Raw genomic sequence first — 16927 nt, forward strand, 5'->3', positions numbered from 1 at the left:
AACATTTTATGTTATTTAAGGCTGCATGTTAGATGATTTTGCCCAACTGTTGGCTAATGTAAGTGATCAGAGCACATTTAAGGTACTATAGGCTAAACTATGATGTTTCGTAGGTTCGTTGTATTAAATGCATTTCTGAATTAATATTTTAAACTTACGATGGGGTTTATCAGGATCTAACTCCATCATAAATGGAGGAGCATCTGTAGTGAGAGAGGCAGGGATTCTGAGGGAAAAGGCTGGCTTCTGACCCTATGCTGTGAGGAAATAGAGTGGCTTAGTGAAGGCACCCTGCTTCACTAAATATTATGTGCACTTTTTAGTTTGAGTAAGTTAAAGTTTCTCATTTAAATACAGATAAGTTTGTGAGGTAAGACTTCTAGATTTTGCCAGCTGACACTTTCCCAGGATTTAATTGACTCCTAGTTGAGAACAAATCAGAGTGAGAATGGAGCATAGAGCTGAGCTGGCAAACTAGGGAAGGGGCAATGGCAGTTGGGAGAGATACCGTGAAAGGGGGAGGCAGAGTTGTGTACTTGAAGAGTTGTGAAACGACAGGTTGTAGGAGTCCAAAACAGTAGAATCAATAGGAGTCTGAAAATTTACCTCGGAATATACTCTTGTTTTATACATGGGAGTTACTTCTGTAACATTTGCAGAGATATAGAGACTTTGGGAAAATGTTTTTCAAGTAATACTTACCTATTGCCAATGGTGAATTCTCAATTCTTCAGCACCAGTGTAAACCATAATGTTTGATTTTTTTCTCTTTTTAAACACAGAAATCTTTTTCCATCTAGTATATAGAGAAATAATCGAGAGAATCAGCCTCTAATTCAATTACAGGAATTGAACAGTACATTTAATTTCCTGAATACCAATCTGGATCAACCTAGTTTTTGAAGCTTTGGTGCAAGACACTCAAATTATAATGAAGTAGAAAAAGGAGCAAGGCGATCTCAGCACTTCCTCAAGAGATTCTTACCTAGGCCAGCTACAAAATAATTCCTGTGGCAAAGATGAGTTTAAAGATAGTACAAAGGATAGAAAAATGAAATATGATTTTATTTAGTTGTCATTAAAAAATATGTCTTGACAATATTCATGCTAAAAAGCTTGTAGGAAATGTTCATTTTATGCACAAGTGTACTTCAAAAAGTTCGTGGGAAAATAGCTTTAAAAGATAATACAAATTTTTACGTGAGCTTTTTTCCATGAAGTACCTCCTATTTCTTTTATAGCCAACCTGTGGTTGAAAAAAAAAAAAAATCAATTTCAGAGTCCAATCTACTACTAACTTCCTGGCTAGACAGTTCCCTGGGAACTTTTCTCCTCTGTTTCCCTTACTATGGAAAGAGCAATAGTAATTATTGTTGTCACCATGGCCCATGGATGACTAACGAGGGTGATCCTGCCTGGGAAAGAAAGATCACTTGAGTAACATTTAATAAGGCTCTTATAGAATATTCTATGGTGTTCTAGAGCCCTGAGAAGTGATAATATACCTCTTAAGCCATTTTTTTCTTGCTCTTAGTAGAAGTTGGGAAGTACATGATAAGCCATCTGGCTATTCCTAGAAATGCCACTATGCATGCATTGTAGACTTTCTTGCTGCATATATTGTTTAGAGTTTAGGAACTAGCTACATTCGGAGTGGCAGGGGAACTGGAAGTGGAGGCGCCGCTGCTGGTGCTGGGGCCAGAGGAAGGACACACCTGGCCCGCATGGACCCTCTACCTGAGTGTAGAATGCGCAGTGGAGACTCAAATCCGGCAGCTATTCCATATGCAGCGGAAGATGTTCAAGGAGATGACAGACGGATATCTCAGCCCAACAGATTTGTCCTGGACTGTAAAAACAAAGAGCCCGATGTACTGTTTGTAGGAAACTCCATGGTGCAGTTAATGCAGCAATATGACATATGGCGAGAGCTTTTTCCCCATTCATGCACTGAATTTTGGAATTGGGGGAGATACAAGACATGTTTTGTGGAGATTAAATAATGCAGAACTGGAGAATATTAAACCTTAGGGCATTGCTGTCCGCGCAGGAACAAACTCAAAGCCATTGTACAACTTATCAACACAAGGCAGCCATAGGCCAAAATCATTGTGGTAGGTTTGTTACCTCGAGGTAAGAAGTCCAACCCTTTGAGGCAAAAGAATGCCAAGGTGAACCAGCTTCTGAAGGTTTCCCAGCTGCAGCTTGCCAATGTGCGGCTTCTGGATATAGATGGGGGCTTCCTGCACTCGGATAGTGCCATCTCTTGCCACCACACGTTTGATTTTCTGCAGCTCACAGGAGGGGGCTACGTGAAGATCTGCTGCACACACACCCCTCTCTGTCCCCCGTGAGCTAAGCATGCAGTTGTTGAAAGAAACAAACTTGGATTGCCTGACTGGCTCCCATCAGTGTTCATAACAGCCCAGCTTCCTCAGGTCAGCTCTATCACTGGCGCTAACAGAATCCTTCTCTTTCTTAAGGCGCCTTACATTGTAAAATGTTCCTGGACGTTCATATCTAGTGTTTGAAGGGGAGGAGGGATTTAGACTGTTCCTGTACAAAGAAGGTCTGTTTGACATAGGAAAAACATTAGCTAAGGAAAATCGTTGTTTACATTCATTTGAAACCAGAAGGGGACTTTTGGGTTGTATGCATGACACATTCCTTGAATGATCACTGGTTTTCATCGGACAACATCAATCCTACATACTGAACAATTTGAATATTCTTTCTTTGGCCTTTCTTTCTATAGATTATGTCATATAATAATTATCAGAATCATACCTACTTGGCTTTAAAACAGATATTTTTTTCCAGTTTTTAAGGTTTATAATTTAGCCTTTTGTTTTTATTTTGCTTTACATATATATATTCTCAATATTTCTCAACATATGTCATAAGATTGAGCATATTTGTCATTCGAAAATGGGAGATGCTATAGTTACACGTGAATTTGTTCCACTCTCTTAATCTTTTCCATGCGTAGAAGTGAAAAACAGGTTTTGCCCTATTCGGAGGACTCTTTGGAGGGTATTGTTTTTATGCTACTGAATATCATGTCTATAACAGACCCATGCATGCAGCCTTTCCTCCCTTTTCCTCCTCATCCCTTTTTTTTTTTTTTTTTTTTTTTTTTTTTTTTTTTCTTTGTCCTTGTTCACATTACAAGCTTTTAACACATTTTTGACCTGGGAATTCTGTTGCTGGAACTGTAATTCCCCAGCCAGTTACTCCCATCCTATTACTGATATATAACTCATTTTTGTGTGGTTTTTGTGCTATAGAGTCCGTGTAGTGCTATTCACATTCAGAATTTTGGTTTGTTTTGTTTTGCCCTTAAAACCTGTTACAGTTTCCTTTTTAGTGGGGGGAGAAATCAGAACTGTGTTTTCCATTTCATAACACCTGACATTATTTCGAGTTTTATAGTATTTTAAGGTGTATATTTTACTTTCTTATTAGCTTAGTTTTTAAATTATATCAATCCAAAAAAATCTGTGGGGAAACAAGTGAAACTGATCTTCAGAATAGGCATTCTACCTTTTAGTAAAAAAACACCATTTAGTAAAAATCTAGTTGTGTTCAACTTTTAAGATTTCTCATTAATATGTCTTCACCTGGGAATTTCTGTCAAGAGAGCTCTTTATAATCTTGTTTAAACTGTAAGAATTGCATTTTAAAAAATAACAGGACAATAGATGGTTTATTGTTTAATTGAACAATTGTTCCACAAGCTGGTATTTTAAACTGGACCAGGTGGGTACTGAAGTAACCCATCAAAATGTGCTCTGCGGTGATTATGTTTAATGTTCAATTTTCATAACTGAACGTATATCTTTTATGTTCTGCTTGCAAAGCAAATGGCAGTGCTTTTGTGTGTTGGAGGAGCGGTTGCAGATTTGTTCTAAGACCTGATTGAGAGGCATAGAACTTGGGCTGATGTTGTTCTTGTCAAGCCTCTTTCGAGGAATCATTTTGTTTTTATTTTTTGTCTTTTTTAAAAAAAATTACATACTTTTCTGGGGAGAAAAAAAAAACGAGCTATGTACATTAGAACATCACCAAAAATGCTCATGAGTCAGAAATACCTTCCTTTCCCTGCCATGCCTCATTGGAAGTCATGCCCTTCTCACTAACTAAACCTCCGTCATTCAAATTTAGTAAGAACAGTACCCAGAGACTCGAATTTGCTTTGCTCCACCATGATGTATTTTTGGTAGCTTATGATATCTTTTAGATATGGAAAAAGTTTGAATAAAAAGACAATTCTTTGCAGTCATTACATATAAAAATAACTTTTATTCAGTTTTATTTGCTTATAGCAATAGCTATAAGAAGAAGTAATAGAATCTTTCCCTTTATATATTACTTGTATGTTAAACTGATGCAAAGTAGACTAAATAAAACAACTCTTATAGCCAGTGTGTGCTGGGACTGGCTTGTACTGGTTTCTAGGAGAAAATTATTAAATATTCAGGAATTTTTTGAGTGGCCATGAAAACATAGCTATTTTTAAAAGTTAAATTTTATAAACCTAGAAATTAATTATAATCAAAAGAATTTTTTGAGTGGCCGTAAAAACATAGCTATTTTTAAAAGTTAAATTGTATAAACCTAGAAATTAATTATAATCAAAAGAATTTTTTGAGTGGCCATTAAAACATAGCTATTTTTAAAAGTTAAATTGTATAAACCTAGAAATTAATTATAATCGAAAATGAAGGTAATAAATCCACAAGACATCATTTTCTAATTATTTTACTATGTTTTACTACTACACACAGTAGACATAATGGTGTTCTACCGAGCATCTCCTCCCAACTGCATGTTCAATGACTTCACCTTGGTAGCTTGACATTGGCCATAATGGAAGAATTTACACCATAGAAATAGGAAGACATCACAAATCAGCTCCACCCCACCCTGCTGAGAGTCAGTTGTTAAACATTTTTCAACACACCAGTTCTTATAGCTGAATTTTGTTGGAAAAGGATAGTTAGGTGCTGTTACAGTTCTTACAGCAGCGTATCTCAAATGGTGGTTCTTATCGCACCTATGTTTCTGTACTCTGCTAGGCTTATTTAAAATATAGTTTCTTTGGCCCCTCCCTTGTCCTTCTTAATAAGGTTCTTTTGTCCAGATATTTATTTTATACACTAATATACACCGCCCCCAGGGCCCCCGCCGCGGCGCCCGCCATGGGCGAGGAGGACTACTACCTGGAGCTGTGCGAGCGGCCGGTGCAGTTCGAGAAGGCGAACCCCGTCAACTGCGTCTTCTTTGATGAGGCCAACAAGCAGGTTTTTGCTGTTCGATCTGGTGGAGCTACTGGGGTGGTAGTGAAAGGCCCAGATGATAGGAATCCCATCTCGTTTAGAATGGATGACAAAGGAGAAGTGAAGTGCATTAAGTTTTCCTTAGAAAATAAGATACTGGCTGTTCAAAGGACCTCAAAGACTGTGGATTTTTGTAATTTTATCCCAGATAATTCTCAGCTGGAGTACACACAAGAGTGCAAGACCAAGAATGCCAACATACTAGGATTCTGCTGGACCAGTTCTACTGAAATCGTCTTCATAACAGATCAAGGAATTGAATTTTACCAGGTATTACCAGAGAAGCGGACTCTGAAACTTTTGAAGAGCCACAATATCAACGTGAATTGGTACATGTACTGTCCCGAGAGTGCCGTGATTCTGCTGTCTACCACAGTCCTTGAAAATGTTCTGCAGCCTTTTTATTTTAGGGCTGGCACTATGTCGAAGCTGCCCAAGTTTGAGATTGAATTACCAGCTGCGCCCAAGTCCACCAAACCTAGCCTCTCTGAAAGAGACATTGCGATGGCCATCATATATGGACAGCTTTATGTTCTCTTCCTGAGGCATCATTCTCGGACCTCCAATAGTACAGGAGCGGAGGTGGTCCTGTATCATCTGCCACGAGAAGGTGCCTGTAAAAAGATGCACATATTAAAGTTAAATAGGACGGGAAAGTTTGCCCTAAATGTGGTGGACAACCTGGTAGTGGTTCATCATCAGGATACGGAGACATCGGTAATATTTGACATCAAGTTAAGGGGAGAGTTTGATGGCACCGTTACCTTCCATCACCCAGTGCTTCCAGCTCGATCGATTCAGCCCTATCAGATCCCCATGGCAGGTTCTGCTGCCGTGACCAGCCAGTCTCCTGTTCCCTGTAAGCTCTATTCTTCATCCTGGATTGTCTTTCAACCTGACATCATTATCAGTGCAAGCCAAGGTTACCTCTGGAACCTCCAAGTGAAACTTCAGCCCATAGTAAATCTCTTGCCAGATAAAGGAAGACTGATGGACTTTCTCCTCCAGAGAAAGGAATGCAAGATGGTCATCCTGTCTGTCTGTTCGCAGATGTTAAGTGATTCTGACCGAGCAACACTGCCTGTGATAGCCACTGTTTTTGATAAACTCAACCATGAGTATAAAAAGTACTTGGATGCCGAGCAGAGTTATACAGTGGCAGTAGAAGCAGGGCAATGCCGAAGCAACCCGCTTCTCAGGAGGCCTGTGCGGACCCAAGCAGTGCTGGACCAGTCAGACATGTACACCCACGTGCTGTCGGGGTTTGCCGAAAAGAAGGAGATGCCTCATAAATTTGTGATAGCTGTGCTCATGGAGTATATTCGCTCTCTTAACCAGTTCCAGATTACAGTACAGCATTACTTACATGAACTTGTCATCAAAACGCTTGTCCAGCACAACCTCTTTTATATGCTGCATCAGTTCCTACAGTACCATGTCCTCAGTGACTCCAAACCTTTGGCTTGTCTGCTATTATCCCTAGAAAGTTTCTATCCTCCTGCACATCAGCTGTCTCTGGACATGCTGAAGCGACTTTCAACGGCAAATGATGAAATAGTGGAAGTTCTTCTTTCCAAACACCAAGTGTTAGCTGCCTTAAGGTTTATCCGGGGCATTGGTGGCCATGACAACATTTCTGCACGAAAATTTTTAGATGCTGCGAAGCAGACGGAAGATAACATGCTTTTCTATACTATATTCCGGTTTTTTGAACAGCGAAACCAGCGTTTGCGAGGGAACCCTAATTTCACACCAGGTGAACACTGTGAAGAACATGTTGCCTTTTTCAAACAGGTTTTTGGAGACCAAGCTCTAATGAGGCCTACAACGTTCTGAAGCCATCTGCTAGTTTTTTTTTTTTTTTTTATAAAAATGTGTACAAAGTTAATTTATTGCATTAATAAAGCTCTTTAAACTACAAAATGTTGTAATAAAGTTTATCTGCAACATTCTCAAATGTTTCTAAAAAAAAAAGCTTTCTAATTATGAGAGAATAAAAATAATTTTGCTCTGCTCTGTTTTAGTTTATTTTTATATTGAAAAAGGTTAACTCTAGTGATAATAGTAATGCAGTAGCAATGAGAAACAAAATTATTTACTTACCTTACTACAGAAATAAATGGTAATGAATGTGTACAGCCTAAGAGGTTATCTTCATCTTTATGTCCCCAACATTTCTTCCAATATACGGCATAGATGCCAAATAGATGTTTCTTGAATTGATGACAGTATTCTGAATTTTTTGATATCTTCTATTGACTACACTTTTCTTAAAACACTGTTTCCTTTACGGTCCATATTTACTCACATATGTGAAAACATTCACCAAATTTCAACTCTATTTTTCTTATTAAGTAGAAACATTAAATAGAATTACCTAAATATCTTAAAGCTTCCAGACTCTCTGTCCATTAGATTGCTTCACTGGAAAACTTATATGTGACAAAATATTTTTCAACTCCATTTCTGCCTTCATTTGGTAGCTTTAGAAGCCAGATGTTCATTTTAGTAAAGACATGTTCTCATCTTCTTCCTAACCCAGCACTGCCTTGAAAACTGCCAAGAAGTTTTGAGTGTGGGTGTTTCAGTAAAAAGGAATTCATTGCTGTCCATCAGTTAGAAAATGTTAGGTTTCCTTTTTAAGACCAGCAGAACAATAAATGAAAAACAAGTCAAAGTCTTAAAACAGGAAAGGCTTATTTTCAGAATCTTAGAATTAAAATAATTTATTAGTTTTAAAATAAGACTGCATATATAACCACCAAACTGTATCTTTTTTAACAATTTATTTGGTGTTAAGATTATTTGCTCACTTGTAACTGTCAATATGGAAGTTTTAATATAGTACATATGCAAGACACCATTTTAACAGAGCCTCAGAATAACACATATTGTAGCAAAAATAATGCAGAATGACACTTCTGCCAAATGTATTTATAGAGTGAAGCTTATATAACATAAGACATTCTAGAGGCAGTGTTAATTCTCTAGCTCTGCAGCTTTCTCAGCATTATTCTTCAATATTATTTTTGGTATAGGATGTTCCTATTAAATAAATGAGCTAAAGAAATTGTTCAATTTATGGGGTACTATTAAGAGCAACAAGTTTAAAACTAGGTTCTGGGGGAAAAACCTACTGTGGAAAAGTAGATGAGTGACAGATTTGATTGCTCCCAAATGATCCCAAATAATTTCATCTTTCCTATTAACATTGCTACAAATGCATTTCTCCCCCATGGAAAACAATGTCTTGTGGGCTGTCATAACTCAGAAGAGTTGCATTAATATACTTATTTAGTTATTGCTGTGTTTTCCAAATGTGACCAAACCAAGTGATTGTCAGGCACACCTACTGAGATGGGCTCCTGTGACAGTTGCACAAGGCTGCAGAGTCCTATCTAAGAAGTCCACATCCCTGAATGGTGTGCTAATGAGAAGGCCCATGGGAAAGGCTGTGAGACATTCCCAGGAATTTCTAGTGATGTCCAGTCCTCACTACTTTTATCCTCCCCTTCACCCCCACGTTTACTATAGAGCTACTGTCAAGTTCTTGGCTATGAATATTAACAATCACTGTCTTGGAAAGTTGCAGGGATAGAGTTTGCATGGTTTCTACTGTAAACTCTGACATGTAAAGAAACACCCAATCAGTGGGGAAGACAAACATTCAAAGAAAAAAAAACAATCCTTTGCAGAATGCTATCATAAATATAATATCAGATACAGTGGGAAGTATAAAGGAAGAAATTGTCTTTACAACTCGGGAAGGAAAGGGAAAGCTTTATTAAAAGGTGACCCTTGAGCTGAGTTTATAGTTGGCAGGCTTTTTTGTTTAATATTGGCAGCTTCCAGAAATTGAAGTTAAGTGGAAGATACGAGTCTCTTCCCCCATATCGAAATGAAAGCAAGTCCTAGTCTGAATCTTGCCATACATTTATTAGCATGCAGGCACAAAATCAGTCTACAGCCTGTTTACTCCTACACTTTGTCCATTTAGGAATTCCAACAATTAACTATGCTGAAAACTTTACTCCAAAGAAGACACCACAATATTATAGTAGCAGGATCAGGAAGCCTTCTGGTTTGCTTAGTGTCCTCTGTTAAGGGGGGCACATAGTTAAAAGAAGTTCTAGACCTAAAGTGCTATTTGGCAGTTGGGCTACTGGTTTCTTATTCATGGAAGGTGGAGATACCTATACAATCTTTCTGGGAAGCCACTTGTCTTAAATACCACCTATTTTACCAAAGAAAAATTCTTTTTAACGTTACTTAAGCCAACTAGCTCACCCTGTAGTACAGATATGGTGATATTTGATGTTCATGACATAACCATCTCTGGAGTGCAAACTCTTGATTATAATCTTCAGAAGATAACTACCCCGGAGTGTGAATTACTGATGACTTTGGTGTTAAGCATACACAGGATATAAATCAAAGATAACTTACACACCTACCTAGTCACTGTTTATTATGTAGTATTTCATGTAAATTACAGACCATTTATTATTGGCCAAAGTATGATGTTTTAATTCTGTTTTGAGGTTTATTAGTTCTTTCCTCAAGAAGTTATTTTTTCATAGGTGTTTTTCTGTACATGTATGTCTTTTGTCTTTTTTTTTTTTTTTTTTAAACAGCAAGTTGACTTTGCTGTCCTCCAGGTTCCACAGAGCCAGGGTAATGCATAGTCATGGTACACTATACCAACAAGGAGAAACAGCTTTCATGTTCAAGAGTAGCTCACATATTTTTTTCTATAGGAGAAAACTGAGAATGTTTCGTCTCTAGTGGCTGCATTACCTTTACTCTACATTTACTTTACATTTAATTTTTTTTCCAAGTTAGGAAGGGTAACAGATGTAGCAAAACCAACATATTTTTATCTTTCAGAGCTTTCAATTTTGAAAGAATAGCATTTGAACATGATGAAAAGTATTTTAGTTGAGGGTTCCTCTAAGAATGGCTTTGACCTAAAGACAAATGTGTGTATTTGAAAGTTTAAATCATTCAACATATATTTTTATATCCCTGGAATACCAGAATGAAATCCATGTGACCTTTTCTCCAATCATGGTTTTCTCTACCAGTTTAGGTCTAGAAAAGACTTCATACAATTGCCCTCTTCTTTAGGTTTCCTATTGCTATCAGGTATTTACTTGGAATTTAAATAGAATATTTCTATTCGCCCTTAGCAATGAACTCAACCCACTGTCCATGTTGTTGAAACTGTGTATACTTTAAACTACACAGACGAGCTAATATTAGATCAGAACCCCTCCCCGCCCAAGTTAACTTAAGCATTATTCTCTCATTGTAAAAAAAAAAAAAAAAAAATTTAGAACATGCAGAGAAGTATAAGAAAACATGCATGATCTCACTATCAAGAGATGGTTAATGCTTGAGATATTAATATATTTCCTGCTTGTATTTTTTATATGCATGCATTTTTAATTTCAAAATTGATATACTCATATAACATATGAAGTTTCATATCTTCAGTTTCACCTGCTGTGAGCATTTCCCACATCACTAAATGATCATTGAAAAAGTAATTTTCATTGGCTGCATAGTATTCCATCCTATGGATTTACCATTATTTACTTAACCATTTTATTATTTTTTTTACACTTAGGATTTTTGCTTACAATTTAATCTAAAGATGTGTATATGTGTATACATATATGAAGTCACTTCAAAAAGTTCATGGAAAGATTCATATTATCTTTTCTGTTTGTCCACAAACTTTTAAAATACCCCCGTACTATATAAGTATATTTAAATTAAACTTACTAAGGTTTTAAAATAGATTTAAATTATTTAATGATGCAGTGAAAGGTGTTTCTGTTTACATCTAGATAAAAACACCATTAGAGATAAAATAATATTTTTGTAGATGACTATTTGCTTTGGGGCCTGGAGCAGCTGGGGACGTATATTCACATAGTGCCATATTTACATAATAATTTTGTCCTTCCATATTTATTTGGTGAGGTTTGCAGCACTGAAAAGCAGTTTTAAATATTAGCCAACCAAATAACTTGATCAAACTGAGTCATCCTTTTAATAAAAAGATTTTGGGTAACAGAGGGTTTACCAGCCACTGATTCCATGATCTTTTCTCTTATAAAATATTTTTTGCTTATTATGTAGACAGAGGTTTTTAAACTTGGTGAAACTACAAAACATAATATTATTATGTGGCACACTTACAAAATTTTTCAACTTGTCCCCTTTCAAAAGTATTGTCAGATGCAAACAACCTCAAACAGCAACAGTTATCAAAGACACAAAAGGAAGTAATTTAATTTCTAAAGATACAGAAAGAAAATGTACCGCTTCCAACACGGCCGGTACTGTGCTCAGCCAGTGAGCGCACCGGCCATCCTTATATAGGATCCGAACCCGCGGCGGGAGCGCTCCTGCGCTCCCAGCGCTGCACTCTCCCGAGTGCGCCATGGGGTCGGTCCCCAACACTACTCTCATTTAAAATGGCTACTTACATAAATTTTTTGACTGTTTTTCCCAGTGTTATAATTTAGAATTCCAATAGAAAATAATTTAAAGAATGCTAGTGCAGACACTTAAAACAAAAACAAGACCAGGCTGTCACTGGACACTTGCCTGATTGCCCCCCTGGACAGTCGAACCCCCAAGTGAAATGAATAATTTAATTCTGCCTTTGTCTTCCCACCTAGAGCACAGTTTGGATTGCTAAATTCCTAGACCTGTTTCTGAATAACAGGTTAGGTGTTGTAATAATATTAGCATAGTTGCTATGTTGTGGTTGGCTTTTTTTGTTTACAGCCTTTGGGAAATATAGTTCAAGGAAAATTGTTTTTATAGCTATATGTTGCAAGACAGCATTTGGCCAGAGTTCCAGATTTAATTTGTTTTTGCACCTGATATTTAATGACTGATTTTTTTTTTAGTGTTCTAGACAGAACCCCGTATGTAAAGTATTCCATACTATTAGATTGAGATGCTGGCTCAGGATGTCTTCTGATAAAACTGACCTAATGAATCATTTTTACTGTTTTCTGAAACACCTGAATTTTCTGTGACTGTGTCTCAGCCAATTAGAAGGTAGATTTAGTCCTCTTTGCTTAAAGCAGTTGTGAGATTATAGCCCCAGGCAAATTGTGAACATTTTGTCAGTATAGAGACCTTGAAACATTGAAAAGCTCACCATTTCATTTGTATCCTTGGTTTTCTAGCATACACTGACTAAACCACCTTTTCTGCATGACAGTTTCTTGTGAAACCTTGCTCTCAGATGATCAAGAAACTTTTTGGGGTCTTGTTATTTAGAACTTATATATTACCTTGGAAATATACACATACACAGACAACATTTTAAAGTTGAACTTATATTACTCACTTTTTAAAATTCCATGTTTGAAAGGACAAACAAAAGAGAAATTAGTACGACGGATGGTGCTTCCAGTTCTAACTTAGGTGTGCCTCTGCAGAGTTTTGAATGCTGGTAATTTACTGCAGTTGGTGCCTAGAATGGAGTGCTTGAGTCCTCCTGCCTGTAAAGTGTGAAGATTAGGAGTCTGAGTTTTTCCCTCCTGTTCTCTACCCCCAGGGGTTGCATGGTGCTTCCGGATGACTTGAGCAGGGGAGTTAGGACTGACTTGGTTCTACTTCACTGTAGTCAAGGGGCCCTAGTTATTGAAGAGAAACTGGCCTTGGTGAGCCTTATCCAAAGCCAGGAATGCTGAACAAGATGCCTCTCTTCTGGTACTTATAGGTGTTAGAACAGCATTGTCCCTTTTGACAGAGGATTTACTCCTCAGCATCACATTCATTGCCAGTGTGGGGGTGACACTATGGAAATGTGAGCTGCAGTGCAATAGGGACGTTGGGTAGCACAGTGCTGCTCTTGGGGCAGCTGTGGGTTAAGCTGTGGGCTGGCTGCCAACACTAGTGAAGCTGTACTCAGGGGTTCATCAGGCAAGAGCTGAGTCTTCTGACCAGACACCAGAGCAGAGCCTTGAGGATAAGAAGGCTAAAGCTTGTACTCTGGCATCTCCCACAGATGTGGGGCCTCCTGTGCAATAAGACAATGGCCAAACTCCTGCAGCTCATGGTGATCCTTGTTCCCAATTTATAGACTCAACCAAGTCTTGAGAAAGAATACCTCAGGAGTATTGGGCAGGTTTGTTCCCTTTTTTTTTACCACCTCAATGATCCAGAACCACTGTGTCCCCCTTGATTCAGAGGTTAAGGCCTAATCCCCCATAAGGGATCAGAGAACTTTAGGAGGGTTTGGTATACTGCCGAATTTGCTCAATTCAAGAATTAGATCTCATAGCTACCCCTGTTTACCGAAAGATAGTGACAAGGGCTCTTCCTTCATAGAGAAAGTCTAGCTTCATGGTTCAGAGCACAGATTTTGGAACCAAGTGCTGGGTCCAGATCCTGGCTCTCAAGATTACTAAACATTTATGTCTCAAGTTCCTCATCTGTAAAATGGAGATTATAAGAATACCTTCCTCATAGGGGTATTATGAAGATTATACATGGTAGTAAAGCCATTGGAATAATATCTGTCATATAGTTTTTGCCATATAAATCTTAGTTTTGGGTTTTGGGTTTTTGTTTTTAATAAATCCTTTTGATGAATTCTACCCTCATATATTTATATAACATTTAATATGTATCAGGCACTATTCTATGTATGGACATATTCTAGCTCATTTAAACTTCATGACAAGCCTGAAAGGTAGGTGCTTTTATTATCCTTGTTTTCAGATGAGGAAACTGAGACTCAGTTAAATTAAGTAACTTGCCTGAGATCACACAGCTTAAAGTGGCAACACTGGGATTCAGGCAGACCTGCTTTATTCTGTTAGAATAAGTCTTGCTTTTTTCTCATTACTTCTCAAAAGTGTAGCCTTGATGGTTGGAGGCATTACCCTCTAGCAATGGGGCCCTCGGCAACTCCCTCATCCTCCTTACTAAGAGCATCAGTACTAATATTTGACCTGATCCTAATTCAGTGAGACTCTTAAGCTAATTTCTCCTCCCAATGTCTAATAATTTTGCCATAAAATCACAAATACAGCAAGTTCTTCTTTGGAGAAACTCTGGTTATTTACCTATAGAATTTTCCAAAGATTAATTTTCCTTTGCCATTGTTGTAGTTTTCTTTCTTTTCTTCCTGTCAGCACTTCAATCTTCTGCCCAAGCCTTGGTGAGCAGGTGCATTTGAGTGTCCCTGATAGACCCTAGAAGTATAGCACAGGTCCCACAGAGCAAGTGCCATGTAAATCTAACCAGGGACAAATTGGATCTGTGGGAGCTATGTTAATGTTAATTACATGGTGATTTTGCCAGACAGATATTCGTTTTGTCATTAAAGTGACATGTGCTGCACAGGAACCCCAAGTCTTCCTAGAATGACTTTTATAGGGTCAGATATTCCAGAAATGCTTTATCTACCTGATAACTCAGAGCCTTTAGAAAGACCTTTCACTGAACAGTTGTTTTTTTTCTATATATCTGTATGGTAATAATTACTCAAATAAGAACATTAGTACAATCTTTAATACCTTCCTGTAAAGATGCAAAGCTGCTCAAAAGGAACACTTGCCATACAGCGTGTATAAAAATAACTTCAGAAACATCTATTGCCACAGACATCAAAGGGATTTTGACAGGGACAAGACAGTGCATGTAATGTAAAGATTTGAACTTCTATGAGGAAGTTTGTCTAGGAGAGAGGAAGGCACTTCATTGTTAATTTTAATTTTATCAGAAAAGCCCATGAAATAAAATACATTTTCACTGATGTTTTCTAATTATAAACAGAGGCTAATTTCTCTTAAACCTTTTAATATATTCACAGAAATGTTTGTACATTCGCTAATGAGTGCCATTATATTGAGGGGCACATTGCTCACAAAGGATTGTATTATGTAGGAATGACCCTGCATAATGCAGATGACTTCTCATTAGCTGTAAGGGAATTAAGGATGAGAACCTCCATCTCCTGAGTTCTTCACAGAAAATAGTCAGCTCTTGCTTTACTAAGTACCCTAGATTTTATAACAGTATTAAGTTTATCTTGTAGATTTTCTTAAGAAGGAATTCAACTCTTCAGGTTCTTTTGGTATCAGGAAAGCACTAACTGCATGCTGTATGGTTGTATGTATGTGACTGGGTCTGTTTGTATAAGCATATAGGGATTGGGGACTCTTCAGTGGCTTGTGTCTACTTGAACAAAGAAGATCATTAAAAAACCAAACAGTTCAGATAATCAATCTGTTGGGTTTTTACTCTTACAGTATGCTAAAAAATCAGTCAGATGGATATTTATTCGTTTCAAGATGTGGACTGTTTCCCCATCAGGAGATACAGTCAGTAGAAATTGGTTTGAATCCAGAGAAGACCTCACACACTCATTGGTTGAGCCATATTGTAGTGTAACTTTTATCTTACTTTTAGCTCTCTCTTTTCTTACTTTTCACTTATCACTAACTTTTTTTTTCTTCATCTGCCCATTTTCTTCCCAATTATCCATATTAAATGGTGAACAGAAATAGCATGGATAAATGACACCCATGAACAGTTTATAATTCTCAATTGAACCAATAAAAAATTTCAAACTTGTCTTCCATCAAATCTTTTTATGAAGGCTGCTCAGAATGATCAGAATTGACTAATTTGTATTTCACGTCCTCTCTTCACCTCTGCATATTATCTAGTGAAAATACAAAAATGATGTGGCCAAAAGATAGACAGCAGGAGAATGAAGGAGGAGACCTAAGTAATCTATCAATTGGTCAATCAATCCCAGAATGATGAGGAATTAGCTGACTACTGAATTACAAGCTTATATGCAAATGGATAGTGGTTTGGAGCAGCGTGTGTGTTCGCTGTGCAAGAAGTCATTCCCGTTATGCTGGATGAATGCAAAATAGCACAGAATTGAATGTGGAAGTTTGAGCTCAAGAGGCTGGACATGAAATGTGTGATGCAACCAGGAAAGAGCAAATGCTATTCTAGGCAAATAAAGAAAATAATAGGGAAAGAGCACCGACAATCAAGAAATTAATTTAGAAAAGTAGCAGAAGAAATGTGTACTGAGAGAATGAAAATGCATTCGAAGATTGGATCAGAGGGATTGGGGTACTTATGAAATCATGCTATCAGACAAAGAGGTACCAGAACATTTACAAAGATTTTAGGAGCATACTCTGCTTACTTTCTTTTAAAAATTTTAAACACACCTATTTCTGTGCTTGTTTCCATAAAGCCATATCTACTCTGTACGCAATCAGTAGTTTGTATTACTAAAACACATGCACACATACAAAGCTCCTTCATTTATCAGAGAATATGTTTTTAATGCCTGTTCTCCATCAGGGCTCTGTGCTAGTTCTGGGTAAATGGGAATCAACTAGACAATGTGTGTTTTCAGGAAGCTGATGATCCAGTGAAGGAGATAGAAAACGAAGCAATCACAACACGTTGCAATAAGTGCTATGATACTAAAGCTTGAAAGCAGAAGGGAGGGATGCCTATTTCAGCCTGGGATAAAAGGTTTCCTCCAGTCAGTGATGTCTACATTGTGAGGTCCAGAG

The 16927-nt window shown here is 37.5% G+C and overlaps 2 protein-coding genes and 1 pseudogene across 9 annotated transcripts in view; all 3 read left to right on the forward strand.

Annotated features, from left to right (window-relative positions):
• Window positions 1–16927, forward strand: part of IMMP2L (inner mitochondrial membrane peptidase subunit 2) — an 896337-nt gene that overhangs the window by 797680 nt on the left and 81730 nt on the right. The window lies entirely within an intron of this gene.
• LOC134380059 (platelet-activating factor acetylhydrolase IB subunit alpha2-like) lies at window positions 1749–2354 on the forward strand (annotated as a pseudogene).
• On the forward strand, window positions 5201–7182 carry LOC134380546 (regulator of MON1-CCZ1 complex-like). 2 transcript variants are annotated; one of them, XM_063100540.1, is made up of 2 exons: window positions 5201–6896; window positions 6994–7155. In XM_063100540.1, exons 1-2 carry the CDS (start codon window positions 5202–5204, stop codon window positions 7153–7155), a joined length of 1857 nt encoding a protein of 618 aa, XP_062956610.1. In that variant the 5' UTR covers window position 5201. The 2 variants fall into 2 exon arrangements, with proteins under 2 accessions (XP_062956610.1, XP_062956609.1); XM_063100539.1 differs by having other exon boundaries at window positions 5201–7182.

The sequence above is a fragment of the Cynocephalus volans genome, chromosome 6, assembly GCF_027409185.1.
Source record: "Cynocephalus volans isolate mCynVol1 chromosome 6, mCynVol1.pri, whole genome shotgun sequence".
Lineage (NCBI taxonomy): Eukaryota > Metazoa > Chordata > Mammalia > Dermoptera > Cynocephalidae > Cynocephalus > Cynocephalus volans.